At 41.6% G+C, this 19,736-nt stretch overlaps 1 protein-coding gene across 3 annotated transcripts in view; it reads left to right on the forward strand.

Moving 5' to 3' along the window:
• Window positions 1–19,736, forward strand: part of HABP4 (hyaluronan binding protein 4) — a 42,281-nt gene that overhangs the window by 16,046 nt on the left and 6,499 nt on the right. For 2 of the 3 annotated variants that reach the window (XM_036331424.1, XM_036331426.1), the window contains 2 exons: window positions 10,583–10,754; window positions 12,731–12,790. In XM_036331424.1, the coding sequence (XP_036187317.1) occupies window positions 10,583–10,754; window positions 12,731–12,790 (232 nt within the window). The remainder of the gene's footprint in view (window positions 1–10,582; window positions 10,755–12,730; window positions 12,791–19,736) is intronic. The other variant, XM_036331425.1, reaches the window with a different exon arrangement.

A 19,736-nucleotide genomic window follows, 5' to 3' on the forward strand; every position in this document is an offset into this window, starting at 1 on the left:
CTCAGAGGAATTAGGAGCCATCAGATGGGAGCTGTGTCACCCTCCCACGCCCAAAGGTGCAAACCTGCCTCCTCCTGCGCCTTCTAGGTGGCGAAAGGGAGGCGCCACAGCTCCTCCCACCTGTTTCCTGCTGACTTCACAGAAACCTCACACTCACTAGCTCCTCCCCTCAGGTCTGCTCGCCTCCTGCCACCCTACTCTGGTCTTCCAACAAGCATTTTAAACATGCCCCACTTCTCCTATTTTCAATCTCCTCCTCTTGTCCCACATTCTGTCAGCCACCTTTCTTGGGGTGTGTGTTCTTTCTTCGTTTTCTCCCCTTTTTTAAAAAAATATGTTTTTATTGATTTTAGAGAGGAAGGGAGAGGGTGAGAAAGATAGAAACATCAATGATGAGAGGGAATCATTGATCGGCTGCCTCCTGCACGCCCCCTATGGGGGATCGAGCCCACAACCCGGGCATGTGCCCTTGGCCAGAATCGAACCCAGGACCCTTCAGTCTCAGGCCGACGCTCTATCCACTGAGCCAGACCAGCTAGGGCTCCCTTTTTACTTCTTATTTCACTCCAGGCCTGGCTCTGTCCTGTTGCTCTCTGAAAGTCCCCACGTCTCCAGGCCTGATGGATGTTTTGGTCTGTTGTGCTTGACCTCTAGAGCATCTGACTTTATTGATCCTTTTTAAAAATATATATATTTTTATTAATTTCAGAGAAGAGACGAGAGGGAGAGAGAGATAGAAACAAATATCAATTATGAGAGAATTATTGATTGGATGCCTCCTGCATGCCCCCTAATGGGGGTCGAGCATGCAACCTGGGTACATGCCCTTGACTGGAATCAAACCTGGGACCTTTCAGTTCACAGGCCAACACTCTATCCACTGAGCCAAACCATCTAGGGCTTGATCCTTTTTTTTTAAATGCTCACCAGAGGATGTGTTTAGAGAGAGAGAGAGAGAGAGAAACATTGATGTGAGAGAAAAACATTAATCGGTTGCCTCCCATATACACCTTGACTGGGATCGAACCCACAACCTAGGTATGTGCCCTGACTGGGACCTTGTTTTGGTGTGCGGGACAATGCTCCAACCAACTGAGCCACCTGGCCGGGGCTATTGATCTGAAGGGCACCCTGCCATTGGTTCCTGGGATTCCTGCACTCTCTGGCGTTCCTCCTGCCTCTCAGCTCCTTTGCAGACTCCTCCTTGTCTCTCTGGTCTTTTAAAATATGAGTCTTCAGGGCTCTGCCTTAGCCTTCCCTTTCTAGCGTCTTTCTGAAGGAACTCACACACTGTGCAGCTTGAATTGTCGTCACACACTGACTCAGAGTGTATGCCTGGGCTCCCACCCTCAGCTCGGACTCCAGGCCTGTGGGTCTGCCTCCTGCTGGACACCTGCCTGTGGACATCCAGGCCTCCTCCTGCAGCGCGTCCAGGGCTGAGGTCCCCCCTTCTCGGGCCCTCGGCAGGTGTCCATCTTGGGGAGCAGCATTGCCACCCAACTAGTTGCACAAATCAGACTCCGGGAGTCATCCTTGAGACGTCCTTCTTCTTGTCCCTCTCCCTTCAAAATCCAGTCTGTCACTCTGCCCTGATGATTGGTACCTTCTAAATCCACTACCTTCACGTGTCACAGGCTCAGCTGTTGTCAGCTGGTCTGTCACGGTGGCTTCCATGGGCTCCCTCCCTGCATGCTCACCTTCTAGCAGCCGTTGCCACTTTCACACTGGCGATGAGCTCCATGCCCTCAGCCTTGTGAAGACCTCGGCGGCTTTAGGCCCCTTATCTGTTCCTTGTCCTGACCCGCATGGTCCTGTGTGGTCTGGCCCCTGCAGAGTGCCTGTGCTTTCTCTGGGCCCACCAGGTGGCCCTTATTTATGTTGCCAAATACCTTTCTCCTGCTCTACCCCCACACTTGGAATAGAGCTTCTCCAAGTGCTGCTGCCTCCTTTTTCTGTGCCTCCAAGCCCCTCTCCCCCACCTTCATCTATTTACCTTTTACTTACCCTTCAGCTTCCAAGAGGGTGTCTATGGACTCCAAGCCAGTGTGCTGGGTTCAAATCCCTGCTCGGCCACGTAGTAGTTAGGGCAAGTTATTTAATCTCTATTTCCTTCATCTGCAAAATGGGAATAATAACAGGACTACATCAGAGGGTTGTATAAGGGTTGGTTGCGGGTATGTGTATGTGCGTCACAGAGAGTAGGACCTGGCACATAGTTAGTGCTGTAATTTTACGGCTGCTATTTTTGTTTTGTTTTTTGTTAATCCTCACTTGAGGGTATTTTTCCATTGATTTTTTGAGAGTGGAAGGGAGGAAGGATGGGGAGAGACACAGAGAGAGAAACATCAGTGTGAGAGAGACACATCGATTGGTTACCTCCCGCATGCACCCCACCCTGGGCTGGGGATCGAGCCTGCAACCGAGGTGAGTGACCTTGCCTGGAATTGAACACGGGACTCTTTAGCCCGCAGGCCAATGCTCTGTTCGCTGAGCCAAACCAGCTGCTATTATTATTGTTACTTATTCCAAGAGTAAAATGCTACGACTGATGATTTTGAAAGCTGTTAACTTACCCATTCAAAATTAAGAAATGCATTTAAGAAGTGGGTGAACAGTTAACAGCAATATTTAGACAGGGAGGTGGCTCAGGAAGCCGGTTAGCAGTGTGTGTATCGGTGGGAACGTCCAGCCCGAAGGCTGTGGAGAGCCCGAGAAATCACTTGGTCTGGCCCTGCGAAGGCGTTAGGGGTGAATAACTAAACGTTTGACCAAACACAGCGGCTAGTTTTTAAGTTGACAATTTTGTATGGCCTGAAAATCATGTTATAAATACCCAAATGGCCCCTGGCAGAAAAAAGGTTCCCCACCCCTTGTGAGAAAGTGAGTTATTTTTAGGAAAAAAATATATCCTTTTTGAGCCAATAAACCATTTCTACAAATTTAACATAAAACAGAATAATAGAAAGTAAATTATAGCACTAGTCTAATCTCTAGAATTGATTGCAGTACTCTAGCATTGGTAATATTAGACAAAATAATTCTTCCAATTAAACAGTTCCTCTGAAGGACAAAATAATGATTTGGTGGCCATCTCATTGTCTGCACTGCCCTTGCAGAGCCGGTCAGCAAATCTCCCCTCTCTTCTCTGCCAGCCAGCACATCTTCCTCTCTTTTCTGCTGACCGCAGTGGACAGTGAGCATTAGTTAGAACTGCAGGAGCTGCACGGTGGAGCTGCTGCCGGGCCCTCTAGTGGAGACTGCTGGGAAATTCTTGTTTCTGCACTGCCTTGTCAAATGTAAATGATCGCTAACATTTCTAATTGCACAGTGATAACTTCGGGAATTTCACAGTAGGCTTGTATGTAAGTGCATTAGAAGATGGTGATGCTCTCTGAGTATTAATCCAACACTCAGGCTTTTGACATTTAGCTACATGTATATCAGTGCACCTGTTGGTTTAGAACTTCTTGAAGGGTGAATTGAATGCATCGGTTTTATAATTTGGGGTGTTTGGGTGTTATACTTAGGTCTCTGATCCATTATTTTAAAAAAGTAATATGTATTTATTTGATCCCTTTTGAGTGGATTTTTGTGCACGGTTTGTGGTATGGATAGAAGCTCTTTTCTTTGCACATCCAGACATTCCAGCACACTGAGCATCATTGCTGAAAACCAGTTGCCCGTGAATGTGGGCGTATTCTGTACTCTGTTTTGTTGGTCTGTCTCTATTACAGTAATATCACACGACCTTGATTACCCTTGAGTCACTTTTAATTTGTTTTCTCTTGCAATTATTTGTTAAACAACTAGGTCATGTGTCCAAAGAGTTTTCCAGAGTCAGAATTTTACTGAAACATCCTGTGGGCAATGGTATGCTGGTGAATACTTAATGCCTGGTTCTCTGGGACAGAAAGCCCATATCTGTTGCGCTTGCTGGTTTCTGTGGTGTAAATATTCTTAAATGACTGACTTAAAACAACCAATGTGCCCTAGCTGGTTTGGCTCAGTGGATAGAGTGTCGGCCTGTGGACTGAAGGGTCCTGGGTTCGATTCCGATCAAGGGAACATGCCAGGGTTTTAGGCTCAACCCCCAGTAGGGATCGTGCAGGAGGCAGCCTATCAATGATTCTCTCGCATCATTGATATTTCTATGTCTCTCTTCCCTCTCCGAAATCAATAAAAATATATTAAAAACAAAAACCCAACCAATGTGACATCACTGAACACAGAGTTGGGGAGAGACATGCAGTCGTGCACCATCATGTAGTATTTCCACTGTGCACAGGTAGAGGTAAAATGTAGTGAAATAATTAGGGAATGTGAGTTGTGAGCATTCATTAGCTTTTTAATAATATAGTTAATTATAAGAGTATACAAGTTAGTTTGAAACAATGACTGTGTTTAACATCTGGCTCACAAAATTCCTGAAATTTTAACAATTGGCTTTATGACTTGATGCAAGCAAGCCAGTTCCAGCACAGCATTTCTAGTACAGCATTTGGACATGTTTCTCTGTCCCTATGTTTTGTGTACTCCCTGAAAATGAATAATGAGAGTAGTTTAGTCAAATTCAGGTTCTCCCTGGCTGTTGTGGCTCAGTGATTGAGTGTTGCCGCATGCACCAAAAGGCTGCCGGTTCAATTCCTGGACACATACCCAGGTTGTAGGTTCGGCCCCCTGTCAGGGTACGTACAAGAGGCAACTGATTGATGTTTCCCTCTTACATCAATGTTTCTCTCCCTTCCTCTCTATCTAAAATCAATAATATAAAAAATTTGGGTTCAACTTTTTGGCAAAGTTGTTTAATAGGTTATGGAAGGTCGCTGATTATTATTGCCTTTGTCCATTGGAGCTGCAAATTGGTGATAGTCTGTCATTCTTTAGTTATTGGAATTATCTGCAGTAGAACTAGTTGATTGCATCAAGGTATAAGTTTTTTAAGGAAATACAAGATAAATAAAAGGTACTTGTTAAATAAAAGGTTATCCATTTTTAGAATAATGACTTGGTTCCCTAGAGTCCTTCCAAGGTGCCGATCTTTTTAAAGTGTCATTATGAATTTAGAGACTTAAACATATCTAGTGTGGTTCAACCCACTGAGGTTTTTATTTAAACTGACCCATTTTCTTACTAGAGGGAACCTCTGCAAGTTGATTCTTGATCCTTTGACACACATTTAGTGGCCTTTGATAGCTCTCTCGCTGTGGTTCCAGAGTCGTCATTTATACTTCCCATCCCATGCTTCATACTGATCCATTTTTCAAAGAGCCGTAGTCCTTTAATAGAACGTGGTATTTAGATACCATGGTCTGCCCACTAGGGATGCTCACTGCTCCTAGGTTCTTGGCTATTTCTAAGACATTTAACTGACAGCAAGGAAATAGACACATACACATATTTTTAAGGTAAAATGTGTTATGAGTTAATTAATATTTCTATTTGAAAGTTAGGACTGCAAAATTTTTAGCTAAAATTTTTTATATTTGTGTCTTATTTTTCCATGCTGAAAATCCCAGTTGTTAGTAACATTCTACTTTTACTCATGTGCAACACACAGCAGCCACATATAGTATTATCAACACTACCTCCAATAATGACTACTAAACAGTTATATAGAGAGAAATGAGTAAATTCATATTTTAAAGGCACTTTAGTTTCTTCTGTTGGTTATATCACCAGCTTCATAAATAGTTGGATTAATTTGATTAATTTTGCTTTTAAATTTTAGACATTGAGATTTAATTTTAGCCTGTTTTATAGTTGTGTAAAATATAATTACATGTTTTCAAAAGTGCAGTCTGATAAAACATGATATTTTTCAACTAGCTTCTATCCCTGCTGTTTCCCTGATTTATATTATAATTAAAAAAAAACTATTATGTGTATACATTTGTATGTCTCTCTTAGGTGAATACTAACATACATTCCATTCCACCTTGCTTTTTCATCCATATGTGCAGGGGATGCTACATAGCAATATATATACAGATATTTCTCATTACTTTTTAAACTGATAAATATTCTGCTGTTTAATAGCTATAATTTTCCACCAAATTTCTCTCTAGATGAGTTTGGGTTCTTTCCAGTATTTTGCTATTACAACTTTTAATGTCTTTTCATATTTTTGCCAATATTAGTTTAGGAGATACATATATATATATATATATATATATATATATATATATACACACATATATATACACACACATACACACACACACACACATATATAAATAAATAATTTTTATGGACTTTTGTTTTTGAGAGAGGAAGGGAGAGAAAGGAAAACATCCATGTGGGAGAGAAATATTGATTGGTTTCTTCTTGGGGATCGAACCCGCAATGTGGGTATGAGCCCTGACCAGGAATTGAACCCACCACCTTTTGTACCTTTTGGTGTACAAGACAATGCTACAACCAACTGAGCCACATTGGCCAGGGTTGGGATATATTTTAATATTAGCATTTTCAACATATTTTATGAAAAATTTAAAGCACAGCAAAGTTTAAAGAATTTTACAATAAACACATATACCCACCGGCTAAATTGATATATAATTTATTTGTTGTGAAATGTACAAAAATAGGTACATTCATTGTTTTGATAAATGGCATACGTGTCAGGTGTAAAATGTTACCATCACCTGGAAGTTCCCTCATGCGTCTTCAAAGGCATCCACTGCTTTGATGTTCTTTCCACCGTCAGCTTGGCATTTAAGTCACTTTGCAATTGTGTCTATTTTGTTTCCTCTGTGGTTAGGTTTCTCTCCTGATTTTGCTGAGCTTTTTTATATTATTAACCTATAATCTAGCACAGGGGTGGGCAAACTTTTTGACTCGAGGGCCACAATGGGTTCTTAAACTGGACCGGAGGGCTGGAACAAAAGCATGGATGGAGTGTTTGTGTGAACTAATATAAATTCAAAGTAAACATCACTACATAAAAGGGTACGGTCTTTTTTTTCAATAGTTTTATTCATTTCAAATGGGCCGGATCTGGCCCGCAAGCCGTAGTTTGCCCACGGCTGATCTGGAACCTGAAATTACATTAGCTTTTCAAGGACAGTATTACAGATTTGTTCCCCTTCCTACTCCTCATTAATGATTTTTTTCTTTTAAGCCTTATACAATTCCTACACTATACACTTCCTTCATTTAAACTATACAATTCAGTGCTTTCTGGTATATTACATTAAGTGTTAAAAATTGTGGTACAATATATATAATAAAAATTGCCACTTTAACCATTTTCAAGTATACAGTTTAGTGGTATTAATTACATTCATACTGTGTGTAACCATCTTTGCCATCCATCTTCAGAACTTTCTTATCATTGTAAACAAACTGTGCCCATGAAATAATAACTCCCATTCCCCTCCCCTCAGTCCCTGATAACCCCCATTCCACTTTGTCTCTATGAATTTACCTATTTTAGGTACCTCACATAGTGGAATATATTTGTCCTTTTGTGTCTGACTTATTTCACTTAGCATAATGTTTTCAGGTTCATCCACGTCGTAGGATATATTAATACTTCATTTCTTCTTTATTATCTCTTTTGGTGGTAAAATATGTATAACATAACATTTATATTTTTGATCATTTTTTAAAATTTATTGATTTGAGAGAGAGACAAACATTGATTTGTTGTTCCACTTATTTTTGCATCATTGGTTGCTTCTTATACGTGCTCTGACTGGATCAAACCCACAACTTGAGCATATTGGAGTGATACTCTAACCAACTGAGCTACCCTACAGTTTTGATCATTTTAAAGTGTACAATTAAGTGACATATAGTACTTTTCAGAATGTTATGCCACTATCACCATTATCTCATTTTAAAACATTTTCTTTACCCCACACCCATAAACACTCAATTCCTATTCACCCTCTCCCCTCAGCCCCTACCTTCCGACCCCAGTCCCTGGCTACCACTAATCTGCTTTCTGTCTCTATGAATTTGCCCTTTCTGGATGTTTTATATAAATTGAATCACACATAAACTTTTTGTAGCTGACTTATTTCACATAACGGTGTTTTCAAGATTTATACATGTTGTAATATGTATCAGTTCTTCATTCCTTCTTATAGCCAAATAATACTCTATAATATAGATAGACCATATTTTGTTTATCTGTTTATCAGCTGATTGACGTATTGGCATTTAGGCTGTTTCTCCTTTTTGCCTATTATAAATAATGATGCTATAAATAGCATTATTGAATTTTTATGTGATTGTTAGTTTTCACATGGAGTTATGTTTTTATTGCTCTTGGAGATACTAGTACTAGTGGCCCGGTGCACAAAATTCGTGGGCCTGCACCCTCTCCAATCTGGGACCCCTATCGCAATCCAGGACTGCTGGCTCCTAACCGCTCATCTGCCTGCCTGCCTGATTGCCCCTAACCACTCTGCATGCTGGCCAGCTCGCCTCCAACTGCTCCCTCCCCCGGCCTGCTCACCCCCAACTGCCCCTCTCCCCCCCACCAGCCTGATCACCCAAAACTTCCCTCCCCTCTTGGCCCCTAACCGCCTCTGCCTTGGCCCTGCCACCATGGCTTTGTCCAGAAGAACATCTGGAAGGTCTCCCAGTCTAATTAGCATATTGCCCTTTTATTAGTATAGATAAAGGCCTGGTGCACAGGTTGGGGGCCGGCTGGTTTGCCCTGAAGGGTGTCCCGGATCAGGGTGGGGGTTCCCTTGGGGGGGCAGGACAGCCTGGGCAAGGGGCCTATTGTGGTTTGCAGGCCGGCCACGCCCCCCAGCGGGGACCCTCACCCCATGGAGGCATGGCCAGCCTGGGTAAGGGGCTGAGGGCTGTTTGCAGGCCCCTCCCTTGACCGCCGGCCCAGGCGACGGTGACCCAAGCCTCCCGCACGCCTGGGCTGGCTCTGTGTCCCTCCTTCAGCGGCCGGTGGCCACCCAAGCCTTCCGCGCACCTGCCTGGACAGCTCCGTATCCTCCACTCACTGGCCCCTCCTTTGGTGGCCAGACGGGCTCCGTGTCCACAGGCCCCTCTTTGGCGGCCAGCCTGGGCAAGCAGGAAGCTTAGCTTCCTCCATTACCAGGGGCAACCCAAGCCTCCCGCTCGCTCTGGCTGGCTCTGTGGCTGCCGCTATCTTTGTCCCGCTAATTTGCATACTCCTGATTTGGCTGGTGGGCATTGTGAAGGTACAGTCAATTTACATCTTTCTCTTTTATTAGTGTAGGTACCTAGGAATGACATTGCTGGGTCAGATGGTAGCGCTATGTTTAAATTTTTGAGGAACTGTCGGACTGTTTTCCAAAATGGCCACACCATTTCATATTTCCACCAGAAATATAAAAGGTTCTAATTTCTCCATATCCTCACCTACACTTACTTATTGATTGATTGATTTTTAAAAAGAAAGAGATTGATTTCTTGTCCCGCTTATTTATACCCGCATTGGTTGATTCTTGTATGTGCCCTGACCGAGGATTGAACCTGCAACCTTGGCATATTGGGACAACGCTCAAACCAACTGGGCCAGGGTTCACCAACACTTTTCAAATAGCCTTTTGTGTCTAAACAATTCAGTGGTGGTGGAGTGATAAAAGTTGTTGTGGTTTTGATTTGCATTTCGCTGATGTCTGATGATGTTGAGCATCTTATTGGCTATTTACAGACCTGTTTTGGGAAAATGTTCAGAGCCTTGCCTGGTTTTGAGTTGGATCCTTTCTTTTACTGAGTTGTAAGAGTCCTTGGTGCATTATTAGATATAAGTCCATTATCAGATATATGATTATCACATATTTTCTACCATTCTTTGCTTTGTCTTTTTTAATTCCTGATGGTATCCTTTGCAGCACAAAAGTTTTCAGTTTTGGTTATGTCCAGTTTATTTGCTTTTTCTTTTGTTGCTTGTGCTGTTGGTGTCATATATAAGAAACCGTTGCCTAATCCAAATTATGGTTTACACCTATGTTTTCTAGAGTTTCATACTTCTAGCTCTTACATTTTGGTGTGAGGTAGGGATTCAACTTCTTTCTTTTGCACGCGGATATCCAGTTTTCCCAGCACCATTTCTTGAAGATACTGCTTCCTTTTGTCTTTGGCATTCTGGTCCAAAAAAATCAGTTGATCATAAATGTGAGGGTTTATTTCTGGACTTCATTAGTCTACATGTTTATCTTCTTTTTCTTTAAAAAAACGAATTTAAAGAGAATATTTATAAAAGTAGGCATTTGTGGCCCATTGTTTTATAATATATTCATGGTTTCCTTTGTTTTATCTCAGTAGCTTCTCCCACTTCCTTCTACAGTTGTCTCATGTCATGTGCAATGCCACCTGGGAAGGGAGTCCTGGTGGTCAGGTGCCTGTCATTGGGATGGTAATGTTCCTGCTTTTCAAAGACGGCTTTGAACACAGATAGGACGCGTTGGCAGTGATGGCATAAAATCATGAAAATAAAACAAGGAAGCTTTTGGCCCAAAGATTTTACCTTCTTTAGAGATGCAGTATCATGAAAGTATGTTAAACTAATGGCTATGACTTTTTCTTTGAGAAAGTAAACATTTCAGACCCATCAAAAGTTATTCTTTATGATTAAACTTTCCAGAGTTCCTGAGTTGGAGGTAGAAGAAGAAACTCAAGTTCAAGAGATGACCCTAGATGAGTGGAAAACTCTACAAGAACAGACCAGACCGAAGCCTGAATTTAACATCCGGAAACCTGAGTCCACGGTCCCTTCCAAAGCGGTGGTGATACACAAGTCCCGATATAGAGATGATGTAAGCATGACGTGCTGTGTCTGGAGCTAATCTCTCCCGATACCTTATTGGAAACGAGATGGGCCTTTCCACTTCTATTTTGAAAATGGAACATTGGCAGTTGATATTCTAGTTTCTACGTAAGAGTAATTGAGATGATGTGTGACTAATTTTACTGTATCTTTATTGTGAAATAATTGAATCTTGACCAGTTGACCCTTCATACAAAGTAGTAATAGTGACAGTGAATTTTCTGCTCACCCAGAACTCTGCTGAGACTGTGCAAATACTATATGTTAATTGTACTTCATTTTTGTATCAAGAGAGGTACAGAATGTTTCTGAATGATGTCATTTCAAAGGATGACTACTCTGCGTTAACATGATTGGATTACTCTCACCTCTAATTCTTAAAGCACTTAATTGGGAGGGTTGATCATTTGAAACCGGTTGGGGTGCTCTGCCCGGTGACGCCTTTCTATGTTATTGCAGCAGCTTTGCTCCCTTGCGTAACTGCTGAAACTCAGCCGAGGAGCCCAAAGAGCCTGGCAGCCTGCTGTCCAGTCGGGGCTGGTCACAGCGCCTCTCCTGTGAGGGCCTTACTGTTCTGGTTTATGTTCAGCTCTGTATCGGAGGCCTCCACTTTGAAAATATATTGACAAGGATGGTCAGTCTTTTTTTTTTTTAAAAATGTACTTTTATTTATTTCAGAGAGAAAGGGAGAGGGGGAGAGGGACAGAAACATCACTGATCAGAGAGAATCACTGATCGGCTGTCTCCTGCACGCCCCGTACTGAGGATCCAGTCGTAACCCCAGCATGTGCCCTGACTGGAAATCAAACTGTGACTCCCGGTTCGTAGGTTGACGTTCAACCCTGGCTGGGTTGTCAGAAAGTCTTTAATTACGTTTCTGCATAAGTTACTGAACTTAAGGGCACACTAAAGAATTCTCATTTTAAAATTTATAATTTGCATCACCGCCCCAGCTGCTTATCTTGATACCAGTCTCTTTGTCAGTGATGGTGATGAGCAAATCCTCTCTGCTGGATATTATTCATTTATTTTCTGTTTGAAACTCAGGGATTTTGTACCATGTAGAATTGTCTGGTTCCCATTTACACTTTGTTTTCCTGTAATCCTCACCCAAGGATATTTTTTCCATTGACTTTTTTTTTAGAGAGAGTGGAAGGGAGGGAGGGATGGTGGAAGGAGGGAAGAGAGAGAGAGAGAGAGAGAGAGGGAGAGGGAGAGAGAGAGAAACATCGATATGAGAGAGACACATCGATTGATTGCCTCCTGGATGCACCCTATGAGCTGGGTATTGAACCTGCAACCCAGATATGTGACCTTGACTGGGAATCAAACCCTAGCCAGGGGTGGGCAAACTTTTTGACTCAAGGGCCACAATGGGTTCTTAAACTGGACCGGAGGGCCGGAACAAAAGCATGATGGAGTGTTTGTGTGAACTAATACATGTTAACACTGCTGCTGGTGAAGGAGCGAAGGGGAGAGCGAGAGAACCCTCCGCTCCTTCGGTTCCGCAGGCTGTAGTCTGCCCACGGCTGCCCTAGACCCTTCGGGGTGTGGGCGGATGCTCTGACCACTGACTCACACCCATACAGCTAATTTACACTTCGGTTAGTTGTATTCTTTGAACGAATACTTTCACTAAAGTGTCCTTTATGATACAGAATCCCCTCCCACCCTCCTGTTTGGGTACTCCGGGCTCTTAGGGGCCTTGAATAGTAAGTTCTGAGCTATCCACTACAAGTGACTTTTTCTACAAATGGAAATCTCTGAGAGGTTTTTTCCTTTTTTAACAAGTTCGTCAGCTGGGTTGGTTCTTTTCCTCTCCGCTCCTGTTGTTCTTTTTGTTCTGGGGAATTGTAAATATAGCCTTGCCTAAAACAAATGTGCTGTCAGGGTGACATGTGCAGCTGACACGTTAGCTGCTCTCCGAAATCCTCACCAGATTCTCCTCTGGCTTCGGCTCCACAGAGAAGGCTCCTGGAATATTTGAAGCAGCTGGCTGAGCTGAGACACCGAGCTCGGTCTCAGGAAAGTACACATCTTTGTTAATCTTATGGCCTTGGAGGTTTTAGCCGGAAATTATTCTTAAAGCAACATAAGCCTTTGTTCTGGGCATCCTAAGAGACAAAAGCACGAGGATAATACCTCTCATTCTCTTGGAGCTCTGCTTTTTGCAAAGGTCAGACCTAATACTAGTCTGCAAATGGAGCTGGGCCCTCACCGTGCTGTGGCTTCTGACCTTTAGCTCACTGAGCATCCATTCTACATTGTCCCTTGCTGGGGCAGGGCCACCTGTCCCCTGCTGCACCATTCAGCTGTTTTCTAAACCAGGAGGCAGCTGTGTATTATTTTGTCTCTTACTGTTTTGTGTTGTTGTTTTTAAAAAATGTTTATTATTTTTATTTTTAAAAGCTTTATTGTTGAAAGTATTACAGATGACACTTTTTTCCCCATTGACCCTATCTAGCCCACACCCGCCCCCTGCTCCAGGCCTTCACCACACTTTTGTCTGTGTCCATGGGTTATGCATATATGTGTACAAGTTCTTTCATTGATTGATCTCTTCTGACCCACCCACCCTCCTCTTCCTTCCCTCTGAGATTCAGCAGTGTTCCATGCTTCTATGTCTCTGGATCTATTTTTTTTTTTAATTTAAATTCTTTGTTTAAAGGATGACATGTCTCCTTTTCCCCCCATTGACCTCTCCCCAGCCACTCCTGCCCCCCCCCTACTGTCCATTGGTTATGTTCATATGCATGCATAAAAGTCCTTTGGTTGATCTCTTCTGAACCTGTTTTGTTCATCAGTTTATTTTGTTCATTTGATTCCGCATAGGAGTGAGATCACATGATACTTGTCTTTCTCTGACTGACTTATTTCACTTAGCTTGATATTCTCCAGGTCCCTCCATGCTGTCTCAAAGGGTAAGAGAGCCTTCTTTTTCATAGCTGCACAGTACCCCATGGTGTAAATATACTACCGATTTTTTATCCACTCGTCTGCTGATGGGCACTTGGCTGTTTCCAGATCTTAGCTATTGTAAATTGTGCTGCTATGAACATAGGGGTGCTTGCATTCTTTCTGATTGGTGTTTCGGGTTTCTTAGGGTATATTCCTAGAAGTGGAATCACTGGGTCAAATGGCAGTTCCATATTTAATTTTTTGAGGAAACTCCATACTGTTTTCCATAATGGCTGCACCAGTCTGCATTCCCACCAGCAGTACTAGGGTTCCTTTTTCTCCACATCCTCACCAGCACTTGCCACTTGTTGATTTGTTGATGGTAGCTATTCTCACAGGTGTGAGGTGATACCTCATTGTCGTTTTAATTTGCATTTCTTTGATAATCAGTGACTTTGAGGATGTTTTCATATGTCTCTTGGCTGTCTGTATGTCCACTTTGGAGAAGTGTTTGTTTAGGTCCTTTGCCCTTTTTTAAAATTGGATTGTTTGTCTTCATTTTGTTAAGTTGTATGAGTTCCTTAAATATTTTGGATATTAACCCTTTATCAAATGTATCATTGCCAAGTATGTTCTCCCATACAGTGGGCTCCTCTGTCATTTTGTTGATGGTTTCTTTTGCCGTGCAGAAGCTTTTTGTTTTGATGTAGTCCCATCTGTTTATTTTCTCCTTAGTTTCCCTTCTCTAGGAGATTTATCTATAAACATATTGCTATGAGAGATGTCTGAGATTTTGCTGCCTATGGTTTCTTCTGGGATTTTTATGGTTTCACAACTTAGATTTAAGTCTTTTATCCATTTTGAGTTTATTCTTGTGTATGGTGTAAGTTGGTGGTCATTTTTTTACATTTATCTGTCCGATTTTCCCAACACCATTTATTGAAGATACTGTCTTGATTCCATTGTATGCTCTTGCCTCTTTCGTCAGATATTAATTGAGTATAATGGCTTCACTTGATTTCTAGGTTCTCTGTTCTGTTCCATTGATCTATATGCCTGTTCTTGTGCCAGTACCAGGCTGTTTGATTATAGTGGCTTTGTAGTGTAACTTGATATCTGGTATTGTGATTCCTCCAACTTTGTTCTTCTTTCGCAAGATTGCTGCAGATATTTGGGGAATTTTTTGATTCCATGTAAATTTCTGGAGTATTTGTTCTAGATCTATAAAATATGCTATTAGTATTTTAATGGGGATTGCATTGACTAGAGAGCATTTGGTATTATGGACATTTTAATGATGTTGATTCTACCAATCCATGAACACGGTATATTCTTCCACTTGTTTATTTCTTCCTCTGTCTCTTTTTTCAGTGTCCTGTAGTTTCTGAGTGCACGTCTTTTACCTCCTTGGTTAGGTGAATTCATTATTGGTGTATAAAAATGCCATAGATTTCTGGATGTTAATTTTGTACCATGCTACATTGCTGAATTAATTTATTAAATCTAGTAGTTTTTTGGTGGAATTTTTAGGGTTTTCTGTGTACAATATCATGTCATCTGCAGATAATGAGAGTTTCACTTCCTCCATTCCAATTTGGATGCCTTTTATGTTGTCGTCTTGTCTGATTGCTGTGGTTAGGACTTCTAATACTATCCTATATAATAAAAGAGAAACATGCAAATTAGCCATCCCTCCGCTATGCTCAAGCCATGCCCACAAGCCACACCCACAAGCCAATCAGTGACTATGCAAATTAACCCAACAAAGATGGCAGTTAATTTGCATATGCAGGTGTCAGGCGCCCCAGGAGACAATGGCGGCCACGGCCACAGCCACAGGCTCCCGGTCGGGGAGGGGAGGCTGCCCGTGCCGAACCATGCCCATGGGCTCCCAGGACCTTTGCTGGCTCTGGGAGGCGAGGCCGTAGCCACATCCGTGGGCTCCTGGGACTTTTGCTGGTTTGGGAGCCAAGGCCGCCTGCACCTAGCCACACCCACGGGCTCCCAGGACCTTGCCGGCGGAGAGCAGAGCAGGAGAGGAGCGGGTAGAGAGCAGGAGGTTTGGAGGACTTGGCAGAGCAGGAGACCACTGGACATAGAGCAGAGCGAGAGAGAGAGAGGGTGGCTTGGAGGGTGCAGCTCCCTCTGTTACCCCAGCTTCCTCATCACAGCTGTGGAAACTGACAGCAGGAAGGAGGAAGTCCCACCCCCACAGAATCAGCCAGAATCAGCCATTGGTCAGACAGCTCTCAGCAGCCTGATAGCCAGGACTCTCTTTCACCTGCATCTCAGACCGTGACAATAGAGAGGTGGGACTATGTCTAAAGAACAACTGTTGATACAACATAGCTCTGCAACTGAAAGATGCCAGCATTATTGACAGAAAATGTCCCCAGAGCAGCGTGCTTCTGATCTTGAAAGAAGGTGGCACCTGTGACAGGATATATCTGAAAAGCAGCTACTGGAAAAACGTCGCTCTGATCCGGTGTTATTGACAGAAAATGTCTAAAGACCAACGTGCCTTTGAAGTTGAAAGAAGGTGGTGGCGATGACAGAATGTGTCTAGAGAACAGTCATCAACAAGTACTACCAATACTGGTAGGAACTGCCTTCTCAGTGAAAATGGAGTACATGAGGATGCAATCCTCGAACATAGTTGTGGTGGAATGACTGTTCGATGTGAATTTTGCCTATCACTAAATTTCTCTGATGAAAAACCATCTGATGGGAAATTTACTCGATGTTGTAGCAAAGGGAAAGTCTGTCCAAATGATATACATTTTCCAGAATACCCAGCATATTTAAAAAGATTAATGACAAACGAAGATTCTGACAGTAAAAATTTCATGGAAAATATTTGTTCCATAAATAGTTCTTTTGCTTTTGCTTCCATGGGTGCAAATATTGCATCACCATCAGGATGTGGCCATACTGTTTTAGAATACACGGACAAGTTTATCACCAAACTGGAACTTTACATCCTTTGATGGTGTTTCTCGGAAGTTTGCTCAACTCTATATTTTGGATACAGCCGAAGCTACAAGTAAAAGATTAGCAATGCCAGAAAATCAGGGCTGCTTAGAAAGACTCATGATCAACATCAACAACCTCATGCATGAAATAAATGAGTTAACAAAATCGTACAAGATGCTACATGAGGTAGAAAAGGAAGCCCAATCTGAAGCAGCAGCAAAAGGTATTGCCCCCACAGAGGTAACAATGGCAATTAAATACGATTGCAACAGTGACCCAGGTAGATATAATTCTCCCGTGTAACTGAGGTTGCTGTCATATTCAGAAACGAAGATGGAGAACCTCCTTTTCAAAGGGACTTGCTCATTCATTGTAAACCAGTTCCCAATAATCCAAGTGCCACTAAAATGAAACAAATCAATATCCTGTTTCCTACATTAGATGCAATGACATATCCTATTCTTTTTCCACATGGTGGAAAAGGCTGGGGAACAGATATTGCATTAAGACTCAGAGACAACAGTGTAATCGACAATAATATTAGACAAAATGTAAGGACACAAGTCACACAACTGCAGTATTATGGATTTCATCTCTTTGTGTGGGACACGTTCAATCCTATTTTAAATGCAGGAAAATTAACTCAACAGTTTATCGTGGATTCGTATTAAAAAATGGAGACCAATCGGATAAATTTCATCAAAGCAAACCAATCTAAGTTGAGAGTTGAAAAATATAGTGGTTTGATGGATTATCTCAAATCTAGATCTGAAAAGAACAATGTGCCTATTGGTAAAGTGATAATACTTCCATCATCTTCTGAGGGTAGTCCCAGAAATATGCAGCAGCGATATCAGGATGCTTTGACAATTGTAATGAAGTATGCAAGCCCGATTTTTTCATAACCATGACATGCAACCCCAAATGGGCAGATATTGCAAACAATTTACAACACTGGCAAAAAGTTGAAAACAGACCTGACTTGGTAGCCAGAGTTGTTAATATTAAGCTGAATGCTCTTTTAAATGATATCTGTAAAGTCCATTTATTTGGCAAAGTAATAGCCAAAATTCATGTCATTGAATTTCAGAAATGCGGACTGCCTCACGCTCACATATTATTGATATTAGATAGTGAGTCCAAATTATGTTCCTCTAATTAATTCCCTTTCATTGTGCATGAATTTCATACACCGGGCTACTAGTGTTGAGTAAGAGTGGTGAAAGCAAACATCCCTGTCTTGGTCCTGTTCTTAGGGGAAATGATTTTAGTATTTGCCCATTGAGTATTATGTTGGCTGTACTTTTGTCATATATGGCCTTTATTATGTTGAGATATGATCCCTCTATTCCAGCTTTGCTGAGAGTTGTTGGGTTTGTTTTGCTGAGAGTTTTTATCAAAAATGGGTGTTGGGCCCCAGCTGGTTTGGCTCAGTGGATAGAGCATAGGCCTGCGAACTGAAGAGTCCTGGGTTCGATTGCAGTCAAGGGCACATGCCTGGTTGTGGGCTCAATCCCCAGTAGGGGACCTGCAGGAGGCAGCCAATCATCTTATCATTGATGTTTCTATCTCTCTCTCCCTCTCCCTTCCTATCTGAAATCAATAAAAAAAAAATATTTTTAAAAAATGGATGTTGGATTTTGTTGATTGCGTTTTCTGCCTCTGTTGATATGGTCGTGTGATTTTTGTCTTTCAGTTTGTTTACGTGATGTATAACGTTTTTTGATTTGTGAATACTGTACTAGCCTTTAATCCCTGGAATAAATCCCACTTGGTCATGGTGTATGATCTTTTTAATATATTGCTGGATCTGATTTGCTAATATTTTGTTGTGGATTTTAGCATCGATATTCATCAGAAATATTGGCCTGAAATTCTCTTTCTTTGTAGTGTCTTTATCTGGTTTTGGAATTGCGATTCCAAAGAAAGAGCTTGGAATTGTTCCTTTTATATTTTTTGGTATAATTTGAGGAGGATAGGTGTTCTTCTTTGAATGTTTGATAAAACTCCCCTGTGAAGCCTTCTGAACAAGAGCTTTTGTTTGCTGGAAGTTTTTTGATTCCTGCTTTACTTTCATCATTGTTATTGGTCTAGTCAGGTTTTCTGATTCCTCCTGATTCAGTTTTGGGAGATAGTATTTTTCTAGGAATTAGTCCATTTCATTCTCATTGTCCAGCTTGCTGGCAAATAGTTTTATTCATGGTATTTTCTTACACTCCTGTATTTCTGTGGTTTCCGTTGTTACTTCTCTGCTTTGGTTTCTGATTTTATTTATTTGGGTCCTCTCTCTCTCTTTCTTAATGAGTCTGGCAAACAGTTCATCAATCTTGTTTATTTTTTCAAAGAACCAGCTCTTGGTTTCATTGATTTTTTTGTATTGTTTTTTGTAGTCTCTATGTCATCTATTTGTGCTCTAATCTTTATTATTTCCTTCTACGTACTCTGGGATTTTCTTATTCTTTAATTCTTCAAGTTGTAAAATTAAATAGTTTATTATTAATTCTTCTTTTTCTTTCTAAGGTAGGCCTGTAGTGCTATGAGTTTTCCTCTCAGGACTGCTTTTGCTGTGTCCCAGAGATTTTGAGTTGTTGTCTGTTAGTTTGTTTTCAGGAAGGTTTTGATTTCTTTCTTGATCTCATTGGTAATCCATTCATTGTTTAATAACATGCTATTTAGCCTCCATGTGTTTGAATGTTTTTGGGTGTTTTTACTATAGTTGATTTCTAATTTCATTCCATTGTCATCTGAGAAGATGCTTGATATGATTTCAATCTTCTTGAACTTGTAGAAACCTGTTTTGTGTCCTAATAGATGTTCTATCTTTGAGAATGACCCATGTGCACTGAGAAGAATGTATATTCTGTAGTTTTCGGTGAAATGTTCTATAAATGTCAGTTTTAATCCATCTGATTCAGTGTGTTATTTTTTTTAAAAATATATATTTTATTGATTTTTTACAGAGAGGAAGGGAGAGAGATAGAGAGTTAGAAACATCGATGAGAGAGAAACATCGATCAGCTGCCTCCTGCACATCTCCTATTGGGGATGTGCCCGCAACCCAGGTACATGCCCTTGACCGGAATTGAACCTGGGACCCTTC

Source organism: Myotis myotis, unplaced genomic scaffold, assembly GCF_014108235.1.
Source record: "Myotis myotis isolate mMyoMyo1 unplaced genomic scaffold, mMyoMyo1.p scaffold_m19_p_12, whole genome shotgun sequence".
Lineage (NCBI taxonomy): Eukaryota > Metazoa > Chordata > Mammalia > Chiroptera > Vespertilionidae > Myotis > Myotis myotis.